Source organism: Salmo salar, chromosome ssa19 (assembly GCF_905237065.1).
Source record: "Salmo salar chromosome ssa19, Ssal_v3.1, whole genome shotgun sequence".
In the NCBI taxonomy this organism is placed as follows: Eukaryota; Metazoa; Chordata; class Actinopteri; order Salmoniformes; family Salmonidae; genus Salmo; species Salmo salar.
The window spans coordinates 11460732-11474931 of NC_059460.1; the positions used below are offsets into that span (position 1 = coordinate 11460732).

At 42.1% G+C, this 14200-nt stretch overlaps 1 protein-coding gene across 3 annotated transcripts in view; it reads right to left on the reverse strand.

Moving 5' to 3' along the window:
* neto1l (neuropilin (NRP) and tolloid (TLL)-like 1, like) overlaps positions 1 to 5471 on the reverse strand; it is a 188608-nt gene extending 183137 nt beyond the window's left edge. The window contains exons 1-3 of one of the 3 annotated variants that reach the window (XM_014157199.2): positions 4223 to 5468; positions 3554 to 3607; positions 2611 to 2745 (exon numbers count right to left, since the gene is read on the reverse strand). In XM_014157199.2, the coding sequence (XP_014012674.1) occupies positions 2611 to 2745; positions 3554 to 3607; positions 4223 to 4250 (217 nt within the window). In that variant the 5' untranslated portion in view covers positions 4251 to 5468. Of the gene's footprint in view, positions 1 to 2610; positions 2746 to 3553; positions 3608 to 4222 lie in introns of all 3 variants that reach the window. The other 2 variants (XM_045702099.1, XM_014157198.2) reach the window with 2 other exon arrangements.
* Positions 5472 to 14200: the final 8729 nt, after the last annotated feature.

Genomic DNA, 14200 nt, shown 5'->3' on the forward strand with positions numbered 1-14200 from the left:
CCCTGAGAACATGCCCCCTGCCCCGGCCTACAGCTAGGGACGCCAGGTCTGCTTCTTCCACGCCACAGAAGAATCTGGTTTCACCCCGCTCTCCTTCAACTCAGCATGCCCAGAAAGGGCCTGGACCTTTTCTTTCACGCCTCAGGAACTGCCAAGCCGCTCGTGCGAATGATTTTAGTTCGAAAAGGACCTGTAGAGCTGCGTCCTGCTTTTGTTTCTTCTTGAAATGGGCCTGTCAGGACTCCATAGCCAAGCCAAACGACCTTGTTGGCAAAACTGTCTCATCCGCCTGTCCCTCTCAGCAATCCGGGACAATGTCAACCAGAGGTGGTGTTGAACCACAACTGTCGCCCCCTATACTTTTCCCCACAGCCACAATAGTACAGCAGGACAGAAGCAGCACAAAATCAGCCTTAGCACGGATTTCGTCAAGAAGCTCTGAAACTGGTTTCCCTGCCTCCACGGTCTTATTCAGCTCCTGCAGCAAATCGATATGATACATCTGCAGCATTGTGACTACATTCAATGATCGGGATGCCACAACCTCAGGCTGGTACACTTTGTCCAGCTGATCCACCGAGAACCGGCAATGTTTACTTGGAAGCACAATGCTAGGATTAGCACCCTTGTTAACCTCTGGAGCTAAGTAACTCACCAGGTTTCCATGCATCAGTGGTGTGCAAACGAGCCCCACCTCCTCCATACCCTCTACATTCATGAACTCGCCATAACCTAGCTTTCCTGGCTGAATGAGATGAATCACAGGTCGCCTTTAGCTCACTGGCAAAATCTTTAAACAGGGGTAGGCTACGCTTCCCAGCTGCAGGGATAGGAGGTAAATACCTTCCCCCAAACCTGGAGGAACACCGCTGTGGGGTAGAAGACGGCCAATCAACCCCCAGCTGATCTGCCGCCCTACGACACAGCTTCATCCAAGGCGCATTAACTACCAATGGTTCACTCTCCCTGCTGAATCCAAAGCCAGGGCTTTAGGCTGCTCCAGACTGATGTTGTCCCATTCACACTCTGAAAACCCTCCAGAGCAATCTAGGGATAGAGTATCATCCCAGGAATCCGGACTCTGAACGCTGCCAGAGAAACCGGAATGAGCCTCACTCTGGGATGACACCCTTATCAACTCCGACCACCGCTGCTGCTCTCTCCCGGCCTCAGACAACCCCATTCCCGAGGTCGCTTCACCGGAAGACCCTTTGCCAACAGCCGGAGACACAGGTCCCACAAACCGGTCTGACTCAAAGCCTCCTGAGTGTGTTTCCACCCAAGGCAAATAGGACAGCACCCGTGAGTATCTTTCATTTTCCCAAGGGCACGGTCAGAGGTTCAAACTTGGATGGTTAGCATTTTTTTTACTTACTCTTACCACTGGCCATCTTACTCATGCAAGGAAGCACTGGCTATACAAGCAAAGCAGAAAGTAGTGTGTTTTAAGCAAACATAAATCCTACCCAAGCAAGGAAGCATTAACTACACAAGTAGAGCAGATAGTGGTTAGCTTTTAGCAAACTCAAAAACCGGTACCAAGACCCAAAACTCGCAACATCTAGGGGGACGAGTACTCTCTCCCCACTAACAGACGGTTTAGTCAAATCTCATAGTTTGTAAATTGCATGACACGTTCTTCCTTCAGGCGAGCTGAAGAGCGAAGAATTTAGGAAATTAATGCAAGCTCCGGTGTTATAGCTAGGAAGGTGGGGCTTCTGAGGGTAGGCTAGGCATCTATTGGCCAGTTTTCTTCAGGTGAATATGATTGGTCGTTGACTCCCCATAGTATGTTATACTGAGTGACCGACTGAAAGGGAACCTTATATTTCTATCTTAATTATCAGTAGGCTATTGGTAATGTCCAGTGGCCTCGATCGACAATGATCTCACAAGCTTACATTCGGTCAGGTCTGGATGGTGGGTCGGGCTAAAAGTCTGGCCCATCATACACATTTCATCTATAAATCCAGTTCAAACCATAACCCAGATGATACTGTTGCAGCTAGTATGGTTCCTCCAGTCCAGTAATAGTCTCTCTGTAGAGATGATCTTTCATGTATTCATTTAGTTAATATCATTAGGGCCGTAACCTAATCTCCTCCACTGATTAATCAAATATCAACCTCCCAGAACGTAAATTAAAACGACTGAGATTGCAACTTGTTGTCTGATTTCATTACCATCATCAGACAAACATCAGCAGCACAGCAACTAAACTGGCCAATCCCATCAATTATTACTGTGAACACATATCTCAATATCTGGTCCAGATTTCACTCTGTAACATGAAGAGATACATCCATTCACAGAGCAAATTGAGCTCATCCATATTCACTGAAGCCTGAACTCAAGTAGACAGCGAGGAGTTAAATAGACAGATGGCTTTAATTTCTCACCTGGATCTACGATTATAAAGATGTGAGGACACTATCATATGTTACATGCTGTAAGATCAAGGTTGCTGAAACAGTATTTAAGAGTCTGTATTCCTTATTCATGGTGGTCTATTGAAACATTCCTTAATTGTTTGAAGAATGTCAACCCATGATCTGAACAGAAAACTTAGATGGTTTTATAATGATGTTAGATACTGTGAAAGCTATTCACCTTCAATAATGTAAACACACTCTACTTCTGGGGGGTATTTGCTGGGGTAGTTGGGAGAAGTGAACAATCCCCCGTCTCCTTCTTTCACCCAGGTGCCACATTGTCCTGCAGGCTTCACTCCTGAATTGTTTTTCACTGAAAAAACAGTAGCAGAGTGAAGTGGATTATACAGACAGACAGACAGACAGACAGACAGACAGACAGACAGACAGACAGACAGACAGACAGACAGACAGACAGACAGACAGACAGACAGACAGACAGACAGACAGACAGACAGACAGACAGACAGACAGACAGACAGAGTCAGGTCCAAAATGATTGGCACCTTTGATAAAGATGAACAAAAAAGACAGTATAAAATAAATCATACAAATACTGAGATATAGTGTATGCTCCAAGAAATCTGAAAATGATATTATTTTATACTAATGCAATTGCTCAGAGAAAGATTTTGTTTAACAAGTCATCTTTTTTTCTCACAAAAAGACAGCAGTCAAAATTATTGACAGCCCTGTTTTCAACACCTTTCAATACCTCACTTTGTTAGGATAACCGCACTGAGCCTTTTCTAAAATGTTTTATGAGATTAGAGAACACATTGGGAAGGATCTTAAAATCTCTCCCAATGTGCTCTCCAATCTCATAAAACATTTTAGAAAAAGGCTCAGTGCAGTTATCCTCGGAAGGTGAGGTGTTGAAAACAGGGGTGCCAATAATTTTGACACCTATCTTTTTGAGAGGAAAAATATTACTTGTTAAACAAAATGTCTTTCTCTGAGAAATTGTGTTAGTATAAAATTATATAATTTTCTGATTTTGCTGAGAATACAATACAGCTCAGTATTTGTATTATTTATTTTATACTGTCTTTTTTGCTCATCTTTATGGGGGTGTCAATAATTATGGACCTGACCGTATGCAGTGATAGAGTGTATTATACCTGCTTCCTTCTTCGTTGCCCCAGACAACCCAAGTATGAGTAGACTTGCAACAACTGCAACAAGAGACAAATTCATTTTGGTAGTATATCCGGCCTAGCGTAAAATAGGCATACTCTGAAGATATCAAAATACAAGGATATGGGCCTTTAAAAAAAATCGAGTTTACCATTAAATAAATCAAACCTCAAATTAGATTAATTTGAAACCATTTAAATCCCTAAAGTTTCGGAACTTTTTTTTTTATAGAATTGGATGCGCAATCAAGAGGCACGCATAATCTACCTATTACACTGTTTGATACAGCAGACCTCAGGCAACACGTAACTGGGCTTTTACGCACTAGTCATCATACAGATGGAAAAGTGTAGGTTATGCATACAGTCTTCAGGCTAAATACCATAATGTATACATCCGCATGCAATGCTATGTAAAAGTAGCCTACACATGCGTTTTGAAAAGGTAGGCTATACTATAGAAATTGTGAAGGGGTATGAGTGTATGGATATCAAATTCGTTACACAACTGACACTATATGTGGACTGACAACTATAGGCAACCACAGTGGTACGTCAATTCATAAACTCATGAATATTGTGCTACTACTCAATGAAGGTTTTGTGGTATAGGCGCAAAACAGTAAAGTCTGTTCAATATAAGTGGTGACTTACCGTGAAGGAGGCTGTGCCCATGTACCATGTCTGTACCTTTCACAAGGGGCTTCACGCTCAACTAATTCCATTTAGATTAAGGAATACTTCAAGAGGAAACGATTGAGATTTAAGGGAATTGCGAAATGGACAGCGTACCGAAATAGCAAAAATAAAATAAAAATACAATTGATAAACCGACAAAAATCTACACCTCAGTTAGACTATAATTTCTTGAATGAGAAGATGAAAATTCCAGAGAGAGAAAAATCGCAACTACTAGTCACCAGTTTCATATAAAACCAAAAGCAAGTCTAAACATTCGCCCGATTTCCATCCAAACGTTTCCAGAACCTTTTGGTGGTTCTGATGCACTGACCAGATTAATAGGTCCGTCATCGGCCTTCTCTGATCGCTCCACCTTTACAATCTAACAATGAAACAGATATAGGGAGAAAAAACAGCTTTGGTTATTTTTCTTCAATCCCTTTATCTGGAAACAAAAATCCTAATGACGCGTGGGTATCCATCCTCCTAAACGCATTCTCCGAATTGTTTTCACTGAGATGCGTAAAACCCCGGCTATCAAGTTCGACAGCAAAAGTCGCAACGTGAAGAAGAATTGTTTTTATCTCATCCTTTCTTCCTCGATTCCCTCAAGCGATGGATAGTGTTCGTGGAGCATTCTCCATTCTTCTCTAGCGACTGGCTGGTCTCTCTCTATCTCTCTCTCTCTCTCTCTCTCTCTCTCTCTTTGCACCCACCAAGAAGAGTTAATGGATATTGTCGCCCTCCTCCAAACGTTGGTCATCCATTCATTCCTACAATTACTGGACTAACCTATAAACCACCCTAATTGTAATTGGACCACACTCATACAAACATACGAAAACTACTTTGTTTCACGAATATAATCCAACTTCCCCGATATAAACACCAAGGAGGAGTAGAAAAAAGTACCGGGAGAAGGTGGTGGGGTGTTTCCTTAAAATGCTCTCTCTCTGCAAGCAGACTGCAGAATCCAACACCTCAGTCGGCAGGGCACTGAGCGAAAATGTAAAAGGTAAGCAGAAAAACGCACATTGCAAGAGGAAATGGAAGAAACAAGCAAAGCAGATGGATGCCAGGATACTGTAGGCTATATCAACAACTCCAGGCAGCAACACCTGCAGCATGGAATAGATGGAGTTGCTTTCTGCCTCCCGCCGAACATGGCGAGGTCGAGGTTGGGTGGAATAGAAAGTAGCGATGCATGCAGACACAAGGCTAGGCTACAACAACTATGAGTTTTTTTTTTAAACAAATATGTCAATTTTTTCCCCACATGTTCCATTCATAGTTCAATCCTGGCTCTGATTGTGCAGTTAATCATCATCCCAGCGTATTTCCAGTGTCTCTATCATAAATCAAATAGCTCACATGAAAAATGTATGTAGGGCTATAAGTGCATGTACAGAAATATCTTCCCCATGAAAATGCCAAATATTCCATACGTTTTCCAATGTCTGCAGGGAGAGTAAAGCCTTGGCTAGGCAACTCTTATGTTTATCTCCTTGCTGTGTTTTGGATAGCCTAGAAAGAAAGAAATCATTGCTAATGCTGATAGAGCTAAACACAAAATCATTTTCCACACACGATTTTGCTGTTGATTAAACCTGTTTTCTATTAACAATACCCATCTCTTCCCAGCCTTTTCAATTAACTGCATGAATGCCTCCTCCCCCTCTCATCTCTGCATGGCATGACAACAACAGATCAACAGAGGTCAATAAAGTTGCCCAGGGCCTGGTTTCCCAAAAGCATCTTAAAAAGCGAATGCCTTTAAAAAGCAACAAATCCATTTGAAAACGGCCTATGTAGCACTGACACAGAATGAGTCAGAAACAGTTATTTTCATGTCAGAATTTACTACGAAGTGTAAATAGTATAATTTTGGTCATGAATTCTGTCTTGTCTAAAACAGAGTTTGGAAGATCTCTGCATCACAATGGGTAAATTAAGGTTGGGTTTTGATTTGACAATGTACATTTGCCCACTAACATGGGGTGAACATCTGCAGTGATTGCTCTCTATCCAATAGCATAGATAGTGAGACAGACCTGTCCATCAGCCCAACTTTCTTTTACATCTTTACTAACGACATGCCACCTTGAGTAAATCTAGTGTGTACTATGTATGCGGATGACCCAACACTACCATAGCGACGGGAATTACTGCAACACTTAACAAAGAGCTGCAGTTAGTTTCAGAATGGGTGGCAAGGAATAAGTTAGTCCTAAATATTTCAAAAAACTAAAAAGCATTGTATTTGGGACAAATCATTCACTAAACCCTAAACCTCAACTTAATCTTATAATGAATAATGTGGAAATTCAGCAAGTTGAGGAGACTAAACTGCTTGGAGTAACCCTGGATTGTAAACTGTCATGGTCAAAACATGTTGGTACAACAGTAGCTAGGATGGGGAGAAGTCTGTCCATAACAAAGCGTTGCTATGCATTCTTAACAGCACTATCAACAAGGCAGGTCCTACGGGCCTTAGTTTTGTCACACCTGGACTACTATTTATTCGTGTGGTCAGATGCCACAAAGAGGGACTATTAATATGCACGTCAATCTCTCCTGGCTCAAAGTGGAGGAGAGATTGACTTCATCACTACTTGTATTTGTGAGAGGTATTGACATGTTGAATGCACCGAGCTGTCTGTTTGAACTACTGGCACACAGCTCCGACACCCATGCATACCCCACAAGACATGCCACCAGAGGTCTCTTCACAGTCCCCAAGTCCAGAACAGACTATGGGAGGCATACTGTACTACATAGAGCCATGACTACATGGAACTGTATTCCACATTAAGTAAAATTTGATTTAGAAAGACAGATACAAATACACCTTATGGAACAGCGGGGACTGTGAAGCAACAAACATAGGCACAGACACATGCATACAGGAAGAGTAGCTGCTGCCTTGGCAGTAACTAATGGGGATCCATAATACATACAAATACATAAGACAACACGTTGCACATTTTTTTACTTGATACTGCACCATCACCTTAGTTAGATGTAAAATTGCGCAATTAAAACAACCTTGGCAAAAACATCCAAATGATTTACAGATTTCTTGAGTTGTCTTAGATTCATTCTGGGGATTTTGAGGAAGTGAAATAGGCATTGACAAAATGGCACCGATAGAGATGGCAGCTTCGCTTCAAGTCCTTAGGAAACTGTGCAGTATTTCGTTTTTTTAATGTATTATTTCTTACATTGTTAGCCCAGAAAACCTTAAGTGTTATTACATACAGCCGGGAAGAACTATTGGATATCAGAGAGACGTCAACTTACCAGCACAACCAGCACCTCCCAGGGCATTTGAACTTGTATGTTTCATGATTAACCTGTCTGGGCAACGTGGGACGTTTGCGTCCCACCCTAGTCAACAGCCAGTGGAATCGCGTCGCGCGAAATACAAATACCTCATAAATGCTATAACTTCAATTTCTCAAACATATGACTATTTTACACCATTTTATAGATACACCTCTCCTGAATTGAACCACGTTGTCCGATTTCAAAAAGGCTTTACAGCAAAAGCAAAACATTAGATTATGTTATGAGAGTACCCTGCCAAAAATAATCACACTACCATTTTCAAAGGAACTAGCATGCATCTTAAATACCCAAAACACAGCTAAATGCAGCACTAACCTTTGACAATCTTCATCAGATGACACTCCTAGGACATCATGTTACACAATACATGCATTTTTTGTTCGATAAAGTTCATATTTATATATAAAAACAGCATTTTACATCGGCGCGTGACGTTCAGAAAATATTTTCCCTCAAATGCTTCCGGTGAATAAGCGCTACAATTTACAAAATTACTCTTCGTAAGCATTGGTAAATTATAATATTGTCATTCAAAGAATTATAGATTAACATCTCGTGAATGCAACCGCATTGCCAGATTTAAAAATAACTTTACTGGGAAATCACACTTTGCAATAAACAAGGTGCTATGCTCAGAAAAATAGGCTAGGCGATACAGGTTAGCGCCATCTTGGAACCATCTAAAATCAAATATACCATTGTAAATATTCCCTTACCTTTGATTATCTTCATCAGAAGGCACTACCAGGAATCCCAGGTCCACAACAAATGTAGTTTTGTTCGAAAAAGATAATAATTTATGTCCTAATAGCTCCTTCTTGTTAGCGCGTTCCGAAGGCTACTCATAATGTACGAGGCGCCCAGGACTTGTCGTCACGAATGTGCAAAAAAAATATATTTACGTTCGTTCAAACATGTCAAACGTTGTATAACATAAATCTTTAGGGCCTTTTTCAATCAGAGCTTCAATAATATTCAAGGCGGACGATTGCATTGTCTTACTAAACGTTTCGGAACGAGAGGGTACCCACGGGCGCCCGCATCATAGTAGTAATGGCCATCCCTCTATGACCAACTTTCCAGGCCTCTCGTTCGGTCAGTTTTTACCGGAGAAGACTCAAACCACTTAGACTGTTGACATCTAGTGGAAGCCTTAGGAAGTGCTAAATGAATCCTAACTCACGGTGTGTTTCATAGGCAAAGTGTTGAAGGTGATTCCACAAATCAGATTTCCACTTCCTGCATGTTATCTTCTCAGGTTTTGGCCTGCCATATGAGTTCTGTTATACTCACAGACACCATTCAAACTTTAGAGTGTTTTCTATCAAAATCTACTAATTATATGCATATTCTAGTTACTGGGCAGGAGTAGTAACCAGATTAAATTGGGTACGTTTTTTATCCGGCCGTGCAAATACTGCCCCCTAGCCCCAACAGGTTAACGACTCATGGTGTAATTGTAACAACATCCAAGAACTCAAGTCCTTTTGTTCACCTGACCTAGAATTCCTCACAATCAAATGCCGACCGTATTATCTCCCAAGAGAACTCCACTCGGTTATCGTCACAGCTGTGTATATCCCCCCGTAAGCGGATACCAAGACGGACATCAAGGAACTTCACTGGACTTTGTGCAAACTGGAAACCATATATCCTGAAGCTGCATTTATTTTAGTTGGGGATTTTAACAAAGCTAAGATGAGAACAAGGCTACCTAAATTCTATCAGCATATCGATTGCAGTACACGAGCGAGTAACACAATCGACCATTGCTACTCTAACTTTTGCGATGCATACAAGGCCCTCCCCCACCCTCCTTTTGTCAAATCTGACCATGACTCCATCTTGTTGCTCTTCTCCTATAGGCAGAAACTAAAACAGGAAGTGCCCGTGCTTAGGTCTATCCAACGCTGGTCTGACCAATCGGATTCCATGCTTCAAGATTGCTTTGATCACGTGGACTGGGATATGTTCCGGGTAGCCTCAGACAATAACATTGACGAATACGCTGACTTGGTGAGCAAGTTTATAAGGTAGTGTATAGGAGATGTTGTACCCACTGTGACTATTAAAACCTTCCCTAACCAGAAACCTTGGATTGATGGCAGCATTAGTGCAAAACTGAAAGCACGTACCACCACATTTAATTATGGCAAGGCGACTGGAAACATGACCGAATACAAACAGTGTAGTTATTCCCTCCGTAAGGCAATCAAACAAGCAAAGTGTCAGTATAGAGACAAAGTGGAGTCGCAATTCAACGGTTCAAACACGAGACGTATGTAGCAGGGTCTACAGACAATCACGGATTACAAAAAGAAAACCAGCCCCGTCGTGGACATCGGCGTCTTGGTCCCAGACAAATTAAACAACTTCTTTGCGCACTTTGAGGACAATACAGTGCCACCCACACGGCCCACTACCAAAAACTGTGGGCTCTCCTTCTCCGTGGCTAACCCCCCTAGACTCACTGCAATTTGCTTACCACCCCATTAGGTCCACAGACGATGCAATCGCCATCACACTGCACACTGCCCTATCCCATCTGGACAAGAGGAATACCTATGTAAGAATCCTGCTCATTGACTACAGCTCAGCATTCAACACCATAGTACCCTTCAAACTCATCATTAAGCTTAACATTGTCGAGGCCCAGGGTCTCAAGCTTAATGATGAGTTTGAAGGGTACTATGGTGTTGAATGCTGAGCTGTACTCAATGAGCAGCATTCTTACACACTCACAGACAGATACACTAATCTAACATCACTTGTAGAACAGCTAAGTACGTCGTTAGGTCACGTTTTCCCTCCAGCGTCACTTTACACAAAGAAAATTACACACTCACAGACAGATACACTACATGGCCATTGGACACTAGAACTTTGGAAAGATGTTCTCTGGAGTGATGAATCATGCTTCACCATCTGGCAGTCCGACGGATGAATCTGGGTTTGGCGGATGCCAGGAGAACACTACCTGCCCCAATGCATAGTGCCGACTGTAAAGTTCAGGGGAGGAGGAATAATGGTCTGGGGCTGCTTTTCATGGTTTGGGCTATGCCACTTAGTTCTAGTGAATAGATATCTTAACACTACAGCATACAATGACATTCTAGACGATTGTGTGCTTCCAACTTTGTGGCAACAGTTTGGGGAAGGCCCTTTCCTATTTCAGCATGGCAATGCACACATACCGTGCACAAAGCGAGGTCCATACAGAAATGGTTTGTCCAGATTGTCGTGGAAGAACTTGACTGGCCTGAACAGAGCCCTGACCTCAACTCCATCGAACTTCTTTGGGATGAATTGGAATGCCGACTATGAGTCAGGCCTAATCGCCCAACATCAAGTCCCCGCAGCAATGTTCCAACATCTAGTGGAAAGCCTTCCCAGAAGAGTGGAGGCTGTTATAGCAGCAAAGGGGGGACCAACTCCATATTAATGCCCATGATTTTAGAATGAGATATCTCGATGAGCAGCCACATGCTTTTGGCCGTGTAGTATAGCTAGTTTATTGAGGAAAAATGTACTTACTTTGACTTAGACATGTGGCTGGCCTGTAAGTCGCTCTGGATAAGAGCGTCTGCTAAATTACTAAAATGTAAATGTAAAATCTACTCTAAACATAGAATGAGTGTTTATCTGTCTCTGTGACCACCGAAGACGTCATAGTTGAATATAAATAGCCTAAAAGGTTTGCAATGTTATAAACAAGCGAAGCAAAGATACCTTTTTTTGTTGATGATACATCACTTTCATGTATGTACAATTGATAGACCTACCTAGTATTAAGCCATCTGAGCCGTTTCAATATTCATATCTATAAGGCCAAAGGCTATAGGCTACTATTATCTTAAAGCTCACGCATTTCACTGTAGCCTAACCAATAACCTAAAGGTCAACATATTAGGTCTATGGCAACGTCGCTTAACTTGCTACGTAATGTTTAATTATTTGAATTGTTTATTATTTAATAATTGAATATATGTAGGCCTAATTGAAGCCAATCAAGCTACAATGATGTGGTGAGCAATTACAAAAAGTATTATCATTTTTAAGTCGCATAGATATTTTCTACAGCAAATGAGGGAACGAGCGACTTTGACTTTATTTGTTCTTGCTCACAGTTTACACAAACTGAAATGCAGAATATACATAATCAAACATTGCATACAAAATAGCACGAGAATGCACTCAGAGTTCATAACACATGGCAAACAATACAAACACTTAAAAACATAATAGGGTACAGAACATTTCTTCTCTTGATGGGAAAACTGTATTGTGTATAAAAAGAAATGAATAAACTTCGAATAGCCATAAATCATTTAAGAGCTACAGCGAGCTCTTTAGCCTGTATTCTGGAATCATTTTCAGCACCGGACAGCTTCTGTAACAACACAGTTACGTTTCACTTTGTAACGAGTGCATTGTGTGGTGTTTTGGGAAATGGGTGTGACATCTTCGGCCGTTATTTTTACGATGCATCGTTAAAACACAAATAAGCCGCCTCCCGAGTAGCGCAGTGGTCTAAGGCACTGCAATGTATATGTATGTATGCTAGCTGTGCCACTAGAGATTCTGGGTTCGAGTCCAGGCTCTGTTGCAGCCGGCAGCTACCGGGAGACCCATGGGGTGACGCACAATTGGCCCAGCGTCATCTGGGTTAGGGGACGGTTTGGCTGGCAGAGATGTCCTTGTCCCATTGCGCACTAGCGACTCCTGTGGCAGGCTGGGTGCAGTGCACGCTGACACAGTTGCATGGTGTTTCCTCCGACACACTGGTGTGGCTGGCTTTGGTTGGGTTGGGTTGTGTTTTGGAGGACACACGGCTCTCGACCTTCGCCTCTCCCATGTCCGTATGGGAGTTGCAGCAATGAGACAAGACTGTAACTACAGGTTGGATACCACAAAATTGGGGTACATTTTTTTTATAATAACATTTTTAAAAAACCACACAAATAAGCCTAAATTCCATCGCCATCTGAAAACCGGTCCTAGGTCTCTCAGCCTGGCCTCAGAGCCATACAAAACACACTTCCAAGACAAGTAATACCTACTAATTGTATATTTACAGTGTATTTGGAAAGTATTTAGACCCCTTGACCTTTTTCCACATTTTGTTACGTTACAGCCTTATTCTAAAATTGATAAAATATTTTTTTTCCCTCATCAAGCTACACACAATACCCCGTAATGACAAAGAGAAAACAGGTTTTTAGAAATATTTGCAAATGTATTAAAAATAAAAAACAGAAACCTTATTTACATATGTATTCAGACCCTTTGCTATGAGACTCGAAATTGAGCTCAAGTGCAACCTGTTTCCATTGATCCTCCTTGAAATGTTTCTACAACTTGTTTGGAGTCCACCTGTGGTAAATTTTATTGATTGAACATGATTTGGAAAGGCACACACCTTTCATAATAAGGTCCCACAGTTGACGTGTCACGACACTGACGGATGGTGGCACCCCTCCTCGACCGGGCGGCGCTCGGCGGTCGTCGTCGCCGGCCTACTAGCTGCCATCGATCCTCTGTTTCACTTTCTGTTGGTTAGGTCTAGGTTAGGCACGCACCTGTTTTGGTTTAGTTATTAGTAGGGGGGTTATTTAGTCTAGCGAGGTATGTCTGTGTTTGTGCGTGATTGTTCGTTGTCAGGTTTGTGGAATCTTGAGGAACGTGTGTTTTTTTTCCCCCTCTGCCTGTGGTTTTTTTGTGTTTTATCATCGCAGAGGTATTTATGGGCTGCGTCCCTATTTTGGGTTTTGGAGCGCGGTATCTTTTGGCGCCCTGCCCTGCCGTGTTTGGACTTTCTTTATTTTTGTGCATACGGATTAAAAGTGTGTTCAAGAATTTACTGTCTCCTGCGCTTGACTCTACCTCTCCTGCTTCCTTGAGCCAGCCTTGACATGACGGTGCATGTCAGAGCAAAAACCAAGGAATTGTACGAAGAGCTCTGAGACAGGATTGTGTCAAGGCACAGATCTGGGGAAGGGTACCAAAACATTTCTGCAGCATTGAAGGTCCCCAAGAACACAGTGGCCTCCATCATTCTTAAATGGAAGAAGTTTGGAACCACCAAGACTCTTGCTAGATTTGGCCGCCCGGCCAAACTGAGCAATTAGGGGAGAAGGTCAGGGGGGTGACCAAGATCCCGATGGTCACTCTGACAGAGCTCCAGAGTTCCGCTGTTCCGCCAGACTTGTTTTTTTTACCAAATAGGGCTATCTTCTGTATACCACCCCTACCTTGTCACAACACAACTGACTGGCTCAAATGCATTAAAAAGGAAATTAATTCTACAAATGAACTTTTAACAAGGTACACCACCTCTTCAGCGTCTGATCCCGTTAGCGGGATCAAAATCCAGCGAAAAATCATATCGCCAATTAGCATTAAAAAAATTAATAATTTAAAAAAAAAAATAATAATAATTTTTTTGTTTGTTTTATAGATACACCTCTCCTGAATCGACCCACGTCGTCCGATTTCAAAAAGGTTTTACAGGAAAAGCAAATCATTAGATTATGTTAGATGAGTCCATCGTAAAAAGCAGCAACATAGCCATTTTCCGACCAACCACTTGCATCACAAATAACC